Source organism: Dromiciops gliroides, chromosome 2, assembly GCF_019393635.1.
Source record: "Dromiciops gliroides isolate mDroGli1 chromosome 2, mDroGli1.pri, whole genome shotgun sequence".
Taxonomy (NCBI): Eukaryota; Metazoa; Chordata; class Mammalia; order Microbiotheria; family Microbiotheriidae; genus Dromiciops; species Dromiciops gliroides.
This window is the reverse complement of record NC_057862.1, coordinates 238,378,260-238,394,812: the sequence shown is the minus strand read 5'-3', so window position 1 is coordinate 238,394,812 and position 16,553 is coordinate 238,378,260. Positions and strand designations below refer to the sequence as shown.

General features: G+C 41.2%; 1 protein-coding gene and 1 long non-coding RNA gene across 3 annotated transcripts in view; one reads left to right on the top strand and one right to left on the bottom strand.

Moving 5' to 3' along the window:
* Positions 1-10,534, top strand: part of LOC122742470 (acyl-coenzyme A thioesterase 1-like) — a 24,362-nt gene extending 13,828 nt beyond the window's left edge. The window contains exons 2-3 of one of the 2 annotated variants that reach the window (XM_043986740.1): positions 5,192-5,394; positions 9,810-10,534. In XM_043986740.1, coding sequence (XP_043842675.1) covers positions 5,192-5,394; positions 9,810-10,415 — 809 coding nt within the window. In that variant the 3' untranslated portion in view covers positions 10,416-10,534. The other variant, XM_043986741.1, reaches the window with a different exon arrangement.
* The window catches only part of LOC122742472, a 17,200-nt gene extending 647 nt beyond the window's left edge, over positions 1-16,553 (bottom strand). The window contains exons 1-2 of the long non-coding RNA XR_006354920.1: positions 16,301-16,553; positions 14,011-14,107 (exon numbers count right to left, since the gene is read on the bottom strand). This is a non-coding gene — a long non-coding RNA (uncharacterized LOC122742472). The remainder of the gene's footprint in view (positions 1-14,010; positions 14,108-16,300) is intronic.

The following is a 16,553-nucleotide window of genomic DNA, read 5'->3' as shown; positions in this document are numbered from 1 at the left end:
TGTGACCCTGGGCAAGTCACTTAACCCCCACTGCCTCACTTTAAAAAAAAAAAAAAGATTGTGTTGTGTTTTTTTGTTTTGTTTTGTTTTTGTTTTTTTTTTAGTGAGGCAATGGGGGTTAAGTGACTTGCCCAGGGTCACACAGCTAGTAAGTGTTAAGTGTCTGAGGCCGGATTTGAACTCAGGTACTCCTGACTCCAGGGCCGGTGCTCTATCCACTGCACCACCTAGATGCCCCACAACACAATCTTAAAGAAAACTTTTTTTGAAAAAATAAAACTTTTACAAATGTTCCCCTCTTTTTTTTTTTTTTTTTGCGGGGCAATGGGGGTTAAGTGACTTGCCCAGGGTCACACAGCTAGTAAGTGTCAAGTGTCTGAGGCCGGATTTGAACTCAGGTACTCCGGAATTCAGGGCCAGTGCTTTATCCACTGCACCACCTAGCTGCCCCCTTTTGCCTCTTTTTTTGAATATGTTTATCAAAAATAATACTTCTAGAATCAATTTACACTTGCCATGGCAACCAATTTGCCAGGAAAATGCTTTATAAAGTTTGATCAAATAATCTAATCAGTTGAGAGAAAAAAATAACAAAAACAAACAACTCAGAATATGGGAGCACAATACTCCCAGAATTAACATTATATTATGAAATCAAAACCATCTTGCATTGTTTCAAAAATAGAGATAAATGAATATAACAAAATACACATAGAAGAATGAAAGACAATGAAATTCAAACTAGGGAAATCTAAATGAATATGAACTTAATATTAATAAAAGTATTACAAAATATAAACTTGATCACATGACTATAAAAAGCTTTTACAAATATTCTCCCCTTTTTTTAAACTAAGTATAAAACACAATCTTAAAAGCATGAAAATCTCTATGAAAATAAACTCATACTGTTAATTTCAAAATGTAGATGTAATAGCATAGAAATTCTATTTAAGCTCTGAACTGACATTATTTTTCTGAGAGAATTTAGAACACTTTTGACTCCAATATCTAAAATCCCCAATACTCATATTAATACCTTGCTGTTTACTTCTACATTTTTGCAAAATATGTCTTCTTGAAATATGATGATGATTGTCATTTTTATTCAGCTTAAGTTTGTCTTCTTTAACCCCTCTATTTTCTCTGTTGGTCCTTTCATAATATAAATGCTTTATAAGGTTACTAATTAAAGACAAAAGTAGGTTAACAAAATTATGAACAAAACGAGCATATCTGGGATTTAAAGGGTTTTCTAGGGTTGGTTTGGGAGAACCACAGCAGGTCAAGTCAGAATCACAGTTTAGCTGGGGTATGCTGTTTGCTGGAAATGCAGGTAGAGAAGGGTGTGCATGTGCAAGATCAGGACCTGAGAAAGATCTCTTGACTTCCCTGGCAGGAGGATCAAGGAGCTTGGCCATGGGAGGAGTAGGAGGTGTTGCCAGAGGAGGCGGAGGAGGTGGGGTCCTGAGAGGAAGGGAGGAACTAGGGTAATTTGAATCAGGCTTGGTTTCAAACTCAGGCCTGGTTTCCCCTCCCCTGATGCTTCTAGATGTGGTTGGGGCATTGCTTCCAGGCATGCAAAATAAGAGAAACTCTTAGCATGAGAATTTGAAAAAGCTGCCTTCTCCTATGTAAATTCCTGTATAAACTTACTGGCTTTATTCCACAGGTCCCAATAAATTAAATCTTTGGGAGACTCAAAGTGCAGGATTATTTGTAAATTGTTCAGTGTTAAGTAATCAAAAGATCCATTCTCTAACCATTTGTTTTCCAGTAAGCTAGAATATTTTTTATGCTACATAAAACACAGTTTGATAAACCTTGCTTTTGTCATGCTTGGCTAAATTGGTAGCTTATGAGAGTCCCATGCTGCGATTTTCTCTCACAACCTAGCTAATGTGGGAATGTTTTCCATGACTACTCATGTATAACTTACTTTGAAATAATTGAGTTCTAGTGGGTGGGGGTGGGAATGGAGAAGGAAGAGAAGTTGGAACACAAATTTTTTAAAAATTGATGTTAAAATTTGTTTTTACATATATTGTGGAAAATAAAATTCTATTCAAGAAAAAAAGAGGCAAAACTGGTATGAGCCAAACTACCAATTGATCAAAGAATAGAATCATCGTAGAGTCCTATCAGAGGCTGGAGGGGAAGGTGAGAAAGGGCAAATAAGTTATTTTTACTATTATAAATGCACAAACACACACACACATGAGAGATGTCTTATGTCTTTTGGTTACTTTGGGTGTGTGTATATGTGTGTGTGTGTGTGTGTGTATATACATACGTATATATATACACACACACACAACATATTTGTGTTTAATGGTAGACATCTCTAGTGCAGGGGGGAGAAAAAATTAATGATAATTTTGTTGATTTGAAAGGAATAGCAAGTTGTATATAGTAGATTTAGTTTCATAGGCAACCATCTCTTTTTTTATACCATGTTATAGAAATGCTTGTTTATTCCATAAATAAAATTTTTAAATAAAGTTTAAAAAAATATACTATCTTCCACCCCCTTTCTGTAATTTGCAAATTTCTTAGTGTATTTCTGTAGTATCATCAATCCCCTTTTTGTAATTAAAAATTTTTCTCACTATAACACAAAGGAAACTAAGAATAAAAATTAAAATAGGAATAGAACGTTCAAACCCATAAGAATAGAACTTAAACACGAGGTCAATCTTGACCTGGTTGAAAAGCCAGGAGAACAAGCTTGGAAGGGTAAAATTTAGAAGGCTTTTTTGGTCCCACAGACCCTGGTCCATTTTATAAAAAGGAGCAAGACTTGAGAATAGGAGGCTAAGAGTACTTAAGAGTTAAATCAGGTACTTAACCTAAGTGCTTAGCCGTAAAGAGAAACACAATTTAAAGAGACAGGCACATGTGGAAATAGGAAAAAAAATTTCTTACCAAACTGGAAGATCAGAAGATCAAGGAAGAAGAAGAGGAAGTTGGAACACAAATTTGCCCTTTCTCACCTTCCCCATCAGCCTCTGATAGGGCTCCATGATGATTCTATTCTTTGATCAATTGGTAGTTTGGCTCATACCAGTTTTGCCTTTTTTTTTTTATTGAATAGAATTTTATTTTCCAAAATATATGTAAAAACAAATTTTAACATCAATTTTTATTTTTTTTAACTTTTTTAACTTTTTTTTTTTTTTGCTGGGCAATTGAGGTTAAGTGACTTGCCCAGGGTCACACAGCTAGTAAGTGTTAAGTGTCTGAGGCTGGATTTGAACTCAGGTCCTCCTGAATCCAGGGCCAGTGCTCTATCCACTGCACCACCTAGCTGCCCCTTAACATCAATTTTTAAAAAATTTGTGTTCCAACTTCCTCTTCCTCTTCACGGTCAGCCATCTGTAAGGGGCTAAAATTCTAGCTATACTATCTAAAATCTAATGAGTGGTCACCAATAAATTATAAGCTTTAGCAAGAGTATTTAAGTGTTTAAGTATTTATTAAAGAGCATTAGGATAAGAGAAAAAGGTAAAAATCTAACTCTTTCTAAGAGACCCCATCATCCTACCCGCCATGTCGAGGTCAGGAACAAAAAGAAGAACCTCTCCACCAACATCTGCTTCCTACTTTGTCTCCTTCTCCCAGAAATGGGAGGCTCCTCAAGTTGATTGACTGGTAGCTTTGATAGACAGTACCCACAAGTAAATGTCACTTCCTGATGCCAAGGAACAGACCACATGGCTTGCCTTCAGATGCCTTCTCACGGCGGAGCTTTCCTACAGTAGCTTTCCAGCAGGTGGTGCCATTCCAATAGTTACAGCCACTATCTCACACCTACACTCAAACAAAAGCAAACAAAGGGTACTCTTGGACTCATGAGAGAAAAAGGGGAGCTGTAGCTTCCACCCCCCCAACCAAGCCTCCAACCAATCATGTTGTTCCCTATGTCTCAGCTCTGTAACCAGTCATGATTCCCTTAATTTCATATCATCTACCTTCTTCTGTCCTTTGTTCATGTTGCCCCAAACCCCTGGCTGGTAGAGCTGCAACTGAGGTTGGGCAAATAGGACTGTGCCCCTGGGACATGCAGCCTTACAGGTGGGGTGCTTTAACTTCAGAGGAATGCCCTTCCTTCTAACTTCAATCTTTGCCCCTTCATCTTGAGCCATCGCCGGTCATCTTGACTTTTGTCTTGATACTGGACTTCAGTGACTGAGGAGGAGAGAGTGAGGCTGACAACTTTGCACAGCTCTGCCTCACTTAAATCCAATTCACAAGCAAGTCAGGCTATCATCCTCCTGATATCATTAGTCCTCTTCGAGAATGAAGGTTGAATAAGTCTCCAAAACCTATATGAGTAAAGTTATTCTTTTGCTTGCGGTCTTTAGTATTAATGGAGGCAATCCACTGACCCATTTGTTGACAAGTAGCATGCGTCTACAAATAAATGTTTCTACTTCAGTTTATCCTTTTGTTAAATTCTAGTCAAGGGGCAGCTAGGTGGTGCAGTAGATAAAGCACAGGCCCTGGATTCAGGAGGACCTGAGTTCAGATCCAGCCTCAGACACTTAACAATTACTAGCTGTGTGACCCTGGGTGAGTCACTTAACCCCAATTGCCTCACCAAAAAAAAAAAAAAATTCCAGTCAAAACAAGACACTAGTTATATGACCTAAGGCAAGTCACTTAACCTCTGTTACCTCAATTTCCTCAACTGTAAAATGAAGATGATAGTAATAGCACCTAGCTCACAGGATTGTTAAAATGTGAAAATAATTGTAAAGTGCTTGGAATATTGCCCGGCACATAGTAAGCACTATCTAAACGTTAGTTATTATTATTATGAGCTGTTATTTTCCAGTTAATTGAGTTGTTTTTTAAATCACAATGTACAAATGTTACCCAGGTATATTCTCTCCAGTGCACATGCAGTAGTGAACAAGGAGTCTTAGAGTGTCTCAGAATATGTCATTTAAGAACAAACAACTTGACCATCCTTAGAATTCAGAGGGAAGCTTTTGGTTTTTTTGTGAGGCAATTGGGGTTAAGTGACTTGCCCAGGGTCACACAGCTAGTAAGTGTCAAGTATCTGAGGTTGGATTTGAACTCAGGTCCTCCTGAATCCAGGGCCAGTGCTCTATCCACTGCACCACCTAGCTGCCCCCGAGAGGGAAGCTTTTAAAGGGAATGTTTTATGATTTTGATTTTCCTGCAGGATCAGGGCCCTTCCCTGGGGTCATCGACATCTTGGGAATTGGAGGTGGCCTGTTTGAATACAGAGCCAGCCTGTTGGCTGGACATGGCTTTGCTGTGCTGGCCCTGGCATACTATGACTTTGAGGACCTCCCCAAAGACATGAAGGAATTTCATCTGGAATACTTTGAAGAGGCTGTCCAGTACCTGAAAAACCACCCCCAGGTTGTCTTCTCATTTAATGACTTCTCTCTTCTATTAGTTTCTTTGAGTCTGGAGGTAGAGGCTTTCTCTGACTGACCCTTCATTTTCAGAAATTGAACCAGGAATGAAACCATCTCTTATGTGTTTATTGGTAGGTAATATTTTGCAATGAAATTTTTCCTTACTTCCAAAGGGTATTTTAACACTGTTTGGCCAATACCTCTCCTATTTGGAAAGAAAAAACTGAGACAAATTCAAATCACTTCTGATAAGTGCCGACCTCTAGAACCAAAAGAGGCAGATTCTGTTCACCAGTATCTGCTTCCTACTTCCTGCCCTCCTCCCAGAAATGAGAGGTTCTTCAAGTTGATTGGCTGAGAGTAGTCTCCTGTTGATGACATAGTCCACAGCCTCTAAGAACACTTGATGTGGCAGTCCATAGCCTCTGAGAGCACACTGACCTCAGTGTTGGCTAGTAGCTAAAATCTAATCACCCTTAAGTGGGTACTCAGTAGTTCCTCATTCACACCCAATTCAAACACTACTAAGTCAATCAAGTCGGACCCCTGAACTTCTACCAAATTCCATTATCTTAACACAGTCTCAGTCCCAGTCCCGACCCCCAGGAATTTGTTGACTTTTTACTTTCTTATTTATTTTTTGGCAAATTATACAGCCCTCACTAATCTGCTTTGCAATAGTATAGATCCCAATGGATCCATAGCTTCTTTTTTGTTTTTTTTTTTTGTCTTTTGGGGGTTTTTTGCAGGGCAATGGGGGTTAAGTGACTTGCCCAGGGTCACAAAGCTGGTGTCAAGTGTCTGAGGTCGGATTTGAACTCAGGTACTCCTGAATCCAAGACCAGTGCTTTATCCACTGCGCCACCTAGCTGCTCTGATCATACCTTCTTAATATGATATCACACATGGTCTGCGTTCCCAAATGGTTCCCCTGATGCAGAATGCCCCGATGGCTCTGTTAACCATTTCCCTCCCATCAAAAAGTACCCATCACCCTCTATCTGTGCATTGAGCCCCCACCTCCCTGAGTTTTCCAAACACATGTACTATTCCAAAGACATACTTTGAATCAGTATATATACTTCCTAAGTCATTGGCCAAGCATTTTAATGCTTGGTTCAAAGAATATAGTTTACAAGTTTGTGCTGACCAGTCATTTGGCAGCCTTCCACTCTCTATGACCATAGCATGGTTCCCATCAATTATAGCATAACTATTATGTCTCCTTCCCTCCTCCACCCTGGAGGACCCATCTATGAACAAGTGTTTCCCTTGAGTAGGTGGAGATTCTTGTAAGTCCCCCAGAACTTTCATTTGATGATCTATAAGGTTCAGACAATCATGCTCCGATGGATCATTGTTATCACTAACACCATGCCATAGAAAAGATGCGGGGTTCAGACAGTTTTCCACAGTGAGTACCAAGTCATCCTTTGCTAATAAAATTTCCTCATATTTCAAAATTCTAGAATCTGTAAGCCATCTCCCTGCTCTCTGGTTGAGGATTGTTCTAACTTGACGAGGAGTGCCCACCACTAGGGCTCCTCCAAGAGTCAGTTTCCTGCTCTCTTTTACTAATAGGGTGGTTACAGCTACTGCCTGGATGCATTTAGGCCACCCTCTTGCTACTGGATCTAATAATTTTGACAGGAAGGCTACTGGTCTTTTTTGTCCTCCCCAGACTTGTACCAGAACCCCTAAAGCTGTTCCCCTGTCTACATCTAAAATCTGACCAAACAAGTTTGGGGACTCAGTATAACCTTGCAGGAGTACAGTCCACCTGAGCTGCTGCTCTCTCCCAGCATGGGAGAAAAGGTAGCACACCTTTTGTGCAACCCTCAATAATTCCTCCAATGGCTTCTCACTCCACCCCTCAACTTTTTGTAATTTCTTATTAATATCTGGCCAGGACTTGGTTACAAAGTTTAATTTAAGCATTCCTTGTGCTAGCTGACTTTCAGGATCCATACTTCTATATTGTCTTATCTGATCTCTCAGTCTCCAAAAACACAGAAGGGGACTCATCCCTCCCTTGCTGTATTTCAAAGGCTTTATTGAGTTTCTGACCCTTAGGGACTGACTCTTTTATTCCCTGTATTATCAATTCCCTTAAGTCCTGCATATGATTCCAGTGATTCTCATTATTATTATCCCGTCTTGGAGCTACGTTTGGGAATTTCTGATCAGCTGGGACTACCCCCAAGCCAGGCGCATGGCACCTTTCCTGATTTTCCATTGCCATAGAACTCAAGGTCCCTTCTCCCTCTTGTATTCCAGATGCTCTCACGACTGGGGATGGGGGACCATCAGGGGGAGGGGGCAAGTACTCTAATGGATCCCACTTTGAGCTATTCTCCATGTCCTTAGTTTCTTTATTCCCTAGGGGAAACAGGCTAGTGTCAGACAGCCATAATTTAGCATATTCTTCTTCTTGAATTTGGGGGTCTTTACTATTCACATACACACTTAAGGCTTGACATACCCAATTTTCATTAGACCTAAATTTAGGCCAAAGGACTGAACCTCCCTCCAGGGGAACCTCAGCCCATATTAGGCAACAATATTTTATCATTCTCTTTTTGCATTTTCCTCTATACCTCTCAAGTTTATCCCAGCTCTCTAATTTGTCTCCCAAAGGGCTGTCTTTGGGAATTTTGGGAGATGTACTTCTTTTTCTGTATCATTAGAGGTAGCATTCCCCATCTTACTTAGTTCCTCCAACACAGTCTTTAATGAACCCTTTGAATTCTTGGGAACCACCCCCACCTGGCACATTGCTTGGCATAGCCTGGCACACTGCTTGGCATGCCCAGTGCCTAGGGACTCTAACCACCTGGCACACTGCTTGGCATACCTGCCCACAGACCCAAACCACCTGGCACACCTGGTGTCTTTTTTCCCAGGGTACTAGGAGTACTCCACAGCCCTTTCCTCCCCTGTTCTGATGAATTCTTACTCCCTTGGTGGGCATGCTCCACCCTGTGTTTGCGACATCTCTGCTGAGTTCCTCAGGCTCAGGAATCAGGAGGGCCCCCCTCCTGTCGAAGAGTGCTGGAACACAGAGGGTCCCCTGCAGCTCCTTAAATCTTGGTGGGACCTCCAACTGTGAGGGGGAAAAAATCCTCTTCTCAATAATTCTCAGGAACTCAGCAGCAATGTGACAAAGGCTCTTTTATTTCCTTCTTGTGAGAAGGAGGCACCCTAGTGTGCAGCTAGTGGGTGCAAAGAAAGGGGGCTCACAGGCCCTGTTTTATACCCTAGTCCCTAACACAAATGGACCCTCCCCTTTTTCATCATTTGTCCAATTACTCGAGGGTTACACGCAAAATCTAGCTAATCGGAATGCAGTATTTCCACCCCTCTTCCTTATATGAGTATAACTCGGGAGTGGACCTTATTCTTCCTTATATGGACACAACTCCAGAGCAGACCTTATTGAGATCAGGGCTCCTTGAACCATGTGATTTTGTTAGCCAGAGGGGGGAGGAGAGGATCTGAAACCTTTGTCCTACAAACAGGTCAGGAGGAGTATGATTGACTGTTAGAGAGAATGAAGGAATGTTAGAAGGAATGAAGGAAAGAGGGAAGAAAGAAAGAGGGAAGGAAGGAAAAAGGGAAGAATTTATTAACTTATTAACACCTACTATGTGCCAGGCACCATGCTGAGTGCTTTGTAAATATCTGATTTGATCCTCACAACAACCCTTGGAGGTAGGTACTCATTATCCCTAATTGACAATGGAGAAAACTGAGGCAAACAGAAGTTAAGTGACTTGTTCAGGGTCACATGGCTGGTAAGTGTCTGAGGTAGGATTTGAACTTCAGGTCTTCCTGACTCTTGGAGGTCCAGTGCTCTCTATCTGTTGTACCACCTAACTTTCTTTCTTTCTTTTTTTCTTTTTTTTGCAGGTCAATGAGGGTTAAGTGACTTGCCCAGGGTCACACAGCTAGTTAAGTGTCAAGTGTCTGAAGTCGAATTTGAACTCAGGTCCTCCTGAATCCAGGGCCAGTACTTTATCCACTGTGCCACCTAGCTGCCCCCCTAACTTTCTTGAATTTTAAGTCACTCTGTAATTGTGAGCAAGTATTTGGTCCTTGGTTTCCCATCTGAAAAATGGATATCATAATCTTTTTTTTTTTTTTTTGGTGAGGCAATTGGGGTTAAGTGACTTGCCCAGAGTCACGCAGCTAGTAAGTGTCAAGTGTCTGAGGCTGGATTTGAACTCAGGTCCTCTGAATCCAGGGCCTGCCCCTATCATAATCTTTCTAACGTGAGCTTTACATGTCATGTTGATATGAGCATGGGTTAGTGCAAAACTCAATAAGGTCTAAAAATATCTCTTAGGGCAAAAGTAAAAGCTATTGTTAGGTTAGTTAGTCATAATGTTATTCTAATTCCCTCTCTGACTTTCTCAGGTAAAGGGTCCAGGAGTTGGACTGCTTGGATTTTCTAAAGGGGGTGATCTGTGCATCTCCATGGCCTCCCACCTGAAGGACATCACAGCCACTGTCATCATCAATGGCTCTGTGGCAAATGTAGCGGCTTCGCTACACTATAAGGGTATAACCATTCCCCCATTGCCTATTGACCAAAAACGTATGAAGATAGCTGAAAATGGGGTTGCAGACATCATTGATATACTCGTCAGCCCTTTGGAGGAACCTGGACAAAAAAGCTTAATTCCAATTGAGAAAGCTGAAAGTTGCTTCTTGTTTCTTGTTGGTCTGGATGACCACAACTGGAAAAGTGAATTCTATGCCAATGCAGCTGCCAAATTGTTACAAGCCCATGGGAAGAAAAAACCTGAGATTATCTGTTACCCCGCAACAGGACACTATATTGAGCCCCCATATTTCCCTGTGTGCCTGATTTCCTTTCACACTTTCATAGGCAAACTTGTGACATGGGGAGGAGAAGTTAGGGCCCACTCCCTGGCCCAAATTGATGCTTGGAAACAACTCCAAACCTTCTTCCACAAACATTTAGGAAATGATAAGTTAACGAATCCCTCTAAATTGTAACTCACCATTTAGAATTTAAAATGTTATAGGCTAAGGAGTTGAGATGATACCAACTAGAGAGATTCTTTTTAAAATAATTATTCTGAGTAAATGGAATAAGATTTTTTCTCACTAATAAGATAAAGTCAAAAGTAATAAATAATAATAAAAAGTAATAATAATTTTTAAAGTTCTCAAAGGTTGTTTTTTTTAAGTAATCAATTTACTAGATTAGTCTTCCTTAGGGAATAAGAGAATAATTTTGTGAAACATAAAGAATGGTGAGAGAATAGTTAACTTACATGGGATATAAACTCCACAACCCATAGAATTGGCAGGAAACTCCCAGACCCATACAAGTTGCCTATAAATTTCCTAAAAATATTCTCTCTGTGCCTTAAGAAAATTATCATCTTGAAAATAAACAAATAAGATACTAGGTATATGATCTGGCACCAAACTTGACATGAAACAAAGCCTTATTATTGTCTGTTTATGGAAGTGGTCCATGTGTGGCATCTGATCCCAGGAGCTAGGATAACCAAGTATATTTGGTGTTAGATGACCACGATATACAAAAAAGTACAAAAAAAGGCAGGGCATGAGGAGGTTCAGCTGCTTCCTTAGCCTAGCCAAATGGACCACCATAGAAGAAGGGAAGCTGTGCTCATCTGAATTAAGGATACATACTCACCAAATGACCTTTCTCTGCTCTATTATCTTTTTCCTGCTATAGATTGTCAATTATTCTCTGAGCATCTCATTCTGTTTCAATCTGAAACCTGAAGTACCAAACCAGCATGCATCAAGGTTGGTCTACTGTAAGTGTTCACATGTATGTGACAGGGGGCAAATGGATGTTTTCTCAGCCCTGCCTTACTTGTGAGTCAAAGAAGATGGAATTTCAATGTGGGAGAGGAATGCCCCATCATCTTCTAAGACACCTTAGTGTCTTAGTATCTGGCCCTTGCCTCCACCCCACTCTCCCATTTACATGGCCTCCCATACAAAAGAACCCAATACATAACAGCCTGTCTCTACATCCCAAGATCTCTAATGAACTGTAAGATTAAAAATGGATTTTAATTCTCTTTTGCTAAGACTTAAACTAGATTTAATATTCCCTTTTGTGGTTTCTTCCCCTTGTAAACTTTACCCACCACCCACATCCCAGAGAAACTTGCCTTTTACCTTTGTAACCCCACTTGTTACCCACTTTCTGAAGAAACCTGCTTAATCTAAAAGATAAAATCTCAATTTAAACTATTGCACTGTTGTTCACTTGTGACCCTATTTGGGATTTTCTTGGCAAAGGTACTGGGATGGTTTGCTATTTCCTTCTCCAGTTCATTTTACAGATGAGGAAATGAGGTCAACAAGATTAAGTAATTTGACCAGGGGGTTACCCAGGGAGTAAATGCCTGAGACCAGATTTGAACTCACACACAAAGAGTAGTCTTCCTGACTCCTGGCCAAGCAGTCTATCTACTGTGCCACCTAGCTGCCCTTAATGTATTATAGCAACTCCCATTTCTTGAGAACCTTTATCTTATGACTCAATCAAGTCTTGGCTGTGGCAAAAGGGTTTTCAGAAAGGGAGGTCCAAATGATGAAATCCCAATTCTGACTACATCATCCATAGCCAATAAGAAGAAGACATAGCTGTGGTGCTCAAGATTTTGCTCTATCATTTTGCTAATTATTATTAAAGATCCTGTCAGGTCTCACTGAAGGTCTTTTGGTCTTTGAGGGAGGCCATTGACCCAATTCATTGGTTACTGGTAGCCTAACTAATAAATTGGTTGTGCTTGGAACTCTGACTCTCAGAATTTCTTTCAGACAAGACCAGCCCCTTCCTGCTATCTAGAGACCTTAAACATCCCAATGATAACAGTGGGCAGTAGTATAAATGACAATGTATATCTGAGCTCCCTTTCTTCCTCTCAATCTGCTGACATCATATTGGCTTTTTTAAGAAACAGCTTCAGTTTTGCTTTTGCTTTCTTAACTAAGTTCCATTACCCTCCAGAAGTTTTGGAAAATAATTTCTAAAAATCAGAGAAAGAAAATGCAGCATTAGTTAGTGATGGTAAGGACAGGAGTTGATCTACAGATTAATCAGTTTTCTCAATTTCCATCCCATTTGGCCTTTTAAAGATCTTCTATGATGTTTATTAGAAGACCTGACTCAGACACTTGACACTTACTAGTTGTGTGACCTTGGGCAAGTCACTTTATCCCCGTTGCCTCGCCAAAAAAAAAGAGGCTTCAATAAAGAAGATCTGAGCTATAGCACTTCAAGCCGCAAGCCTCTGGAAGGAGCAATCACGTGGGTATGTTTGGAAAAAACAGTAAGGAATCAAGAGAGCCCTGAGTTAGAGAGTGAGATGAAAGCATTTGCAAAATACTGTTATAACTCACTTTATTTTCTATAAAGTCCCTGAGCATCTTATTTTAGATACAGTATTTTCACTTTATAGCCAGGGTAGGAAAATCTCTTGAAGCCACAGGAGAAAGGACAAGGAATAAATGAAATTTGGTGAAATAAAGTTAAGGTAAAGATAGATAAAGCATTTATGAAGTACTGTGCCCGGTTCTGAGGACAAAGAGAAGCAAGGCATTATTAGCAGTCTTTACAAACAAAGATGAAAACCATCGACATTCTGCATTTTTTTTTTACATCATGCATTTTAAAAGCTAAATTAATGGACAAACAATTAGTGAAATGAGCTGCCTGAAGAAAGGATGCATACATTTGTATTTTGGGGAAGAAAGGATCCTGATTTATACACACACACACACACACACACACACACACACACACACACGCACACACACACGCACACACTTACACTTGTATTTTGGAGAAGAAAGGATCCTGATTTATATATGTGTGTGTGTGTGTATACACACATACACACACACATATACACACACATACACTTGTATTTTGGGGAAGAAAAGATACTGATTTTTATTTATATATATACACACACATACACCTGTATTTTGGGGAAGAAAGGATCCTGATCTTTTATACACACACACACACACACACATATGTTTATGAGAGCTGATTAAATATTTCAGGTCTTTAAATTTTTGTTTAGATCATTTTTAACTTAATTGCAACAAATACAAACAATTTAAGGAGGAACCTCCAAGAAAAGTGTAACCAAATAATCAGAACTGTTGACATAAAAATAAGTCAGGTGTGATACTGTATGCCACTGAAGATAGTTACCAGGGAGTGAAGAAGCTGGTTGATCTGAGCTGCAAAAGGTTATGTCTATTTCCTGTAGGCACTAAGTCCTATACCAGGATTTCAAAGAAGAGGGGGAGAAACCAGGTTGCCTAAGGAGCGAATCTGTCCACTTCCAGCCAGAAAGAGATAGGAAGTCAAATCAACAAGCATTTATTAAGTGCCTACTATTTTTGCGCTGATAGGGAAAATCGGACTTTAAAATGAAAATATGCAAATTTGTTCAATCGTGTCCCACTCTTCATGACCCCATTTGGGGTTTTCTTGGCAAAGATACTGGAGTAGTTTGCCATTCCTGCTCCAGCTCATTTTACAGATGAGGAAACAAAGACAAACGGGATTAGAGTGACTCACCCAGGGTCACACAGCTAGTATCTGAAGGCAGATTTGAGTGCAGGAAGGACTCCAGGACCCATACTGTATCCACTGCGCCACCTAGCTGCCCTTGAAGCTAATGCAAATGAACAAAACAACAAAAAATTTCTTTACTTTGCCTTATGCCTTTTTAAAAAAGTTGTTGTTTGTCCTTCATTCCAGAAGAGGACCATGACATCAGGGTCATGTCATAACTTGCCCTGAATTGGATTTAAGTGAGGGAGGCATGTGCAAGGTCACCCACCTCACTCTCTTTCCCAGAGCCATCTGGGTCCAGTAGCAAGAATATACATCAGGGCAACTGGAGATGGCCCCTAATGTTTAAGGCAACTGGGGTTAAGTGACTTGCCCAGGGTCACACAGCTAGTGTCTGAGCTGAGATTTGAATACTCAGGTCCTTCCAACTTCACTGGGAGTACTCTACCCACTTCGCCACCTAGCTGCCCCTTTTTAAAAGTACTAAGTTGGGGACAGCTAGGTGGCACAGTGGGTAAAGCACTGGCCCTGGATTCAGGAGGACCTGAGTTCAAATCCAACATCAGACATGACACTTACTAGCTGTGTGACCCTGGGCAAATCACTTAACCTTCATTGCCCAGCAAAAACAAACAAAACAAACAAACCCAAGACTATTTCACTGTGAGGTCCCTCTTCTCCCCTCTTCCTCATCTTCTTCTGCCACTCTTTCCTCCTTCACCCCTCAAGTGATGAGGTGGATTTAAGACTAACTTGCTCGAGGAATCCCATTCCATGCTGTGTCCTCTGACCAAATGCCAAACAGATTATTATTTGGGGGGGGGGCAAGGCAATGAGGGTGCTTTATCCACTGAGCCACCTAGCTTCCCCCCCAAAAAAACCCATTATTTGTTCCCAGAGGCAATGAGTCATCCTCAGTCTATCCTTCAGTGTTTTTTTTTTCTCTCTATCCTAATGTTAAGTCTCTCCCTATCTATTAGCTCATTCCCTCCTGCCTATTCTGAAAAAGCCCTCACTTGATCCTTCCATCCCCTCTGGCTATTGTCCTCTAGCTATTCTGCTCTTTGTGACTAAACTCCTTAAAAAGTCAGTCTACAACAGGTGCCTTCCTCCGCTTTTTTTTTGGCAGGGTAATGAGGGTTAAGTGACTTGCCCAGGGTCACACAGCTAGTAAGTATCATGTCTGAGGTTGGATTTGAACTCAGGTCCTCCTGAATCCAGGGCCGGTGCTTTATCCACTGCACACCTAGCTGCCCCCACCTGCCTCCCCTTTCTCTCCTCTCCTTAGCTTCTGGCCTTATCCTTTCACAGAAACTGCTCTCTTCAAAGTTCCTAATGACTGCCTAGTTGCTAAATCCAGTGACCTTTTCTCAGTCCTCATTCTCCTTGGCCTCTCTGAAGCCTCTGACACTACTGATCACGCTCTTCTCTTGGCACACAACTCTCTCCTGGTTCTCCTACTTATCAGATTGCTCCTACTCCACTTCCTTTGCCAGATCCTTACCCAGATCCCAGCTTCTGCCCTGCAACCTCTCTTCTTCTCCCTCTATACTGCTTCAACTTGGTGATCTCATCAGCTCCCATGGATTTAATGACCGTCTCTATGCTGATGCCTTTCAAATCTACTTATCTTGCCCCAATGTCTCTCTAATTTCCAACTGCCTTTCAGACGTTTAAAACTGAATTGTCCAGTAGACATCTTAAACTTGATACACCCCAAACAGAACTCTATCTTTCCCCCTAAACTTTCCCCTGCTCCTTCCTTCCCTATTACTATAGAGGGCAACACTATCCCTTTAGTCTCTCTCTTTTTTTTCCCCTAGTCTCTTAAATTTGCAACCTTCTCCCCCTCCCCCTCCGCCCTCCTCACATAGCCAAGCTGTTGCCAAGGCCCGTGGATTTCACTTTTTTTTTTTGGTTGTTGCGTTCTTTTGTTTTGTTTTGTTTTGAGGGGTAATGAGGGTTAAGTGACTTGCCCAGTGACAGCTAGTGTCAAGTGTCTGAGGTCCGATTTGAACTCAGGTCCTCTTGAATCCAGGGCCGGGGCTTTATCCACTGCGCCACCTAGCTGCCCCCATTTCATTTTGGAAATATATCTCAAATACAGTCCTTTCTCTCCTCTGCCACTGCTTTCCCTGTTGTGCAGGCCCTCTTCACCTCATGCCTGGACTATTGCAGTAACCTGCTAATGGGCCTGTCTGCAATGAGTCGTCCTCCCTACTCCAGCCCATCCTCCATTCAGTCACCAAAGTGATTTTCCTGAAGCGCAGATCAGATCATGTCACCCTCTTACCTCAATCAACTCCGGAGGCTCTTATTGCCTTCGTGATCAAATACAAAATGCTCTGTTGGCATTCAAAGCCCTTTATGAACTTGCCTCCTCGTCTCTTTTCTGTCTTCTTAACACCTTACTTCTCAACACACAGACTGATCCAGTGACTCCTTGCTATTCGAGGAGCTCCTGGCTGTCTCTAATGCTTGGCATGCTCTCCCTCTTCAACTTCCCCTGCTATCTCTGGTTTCTTTTAAGTCCCAACTAAAATCCC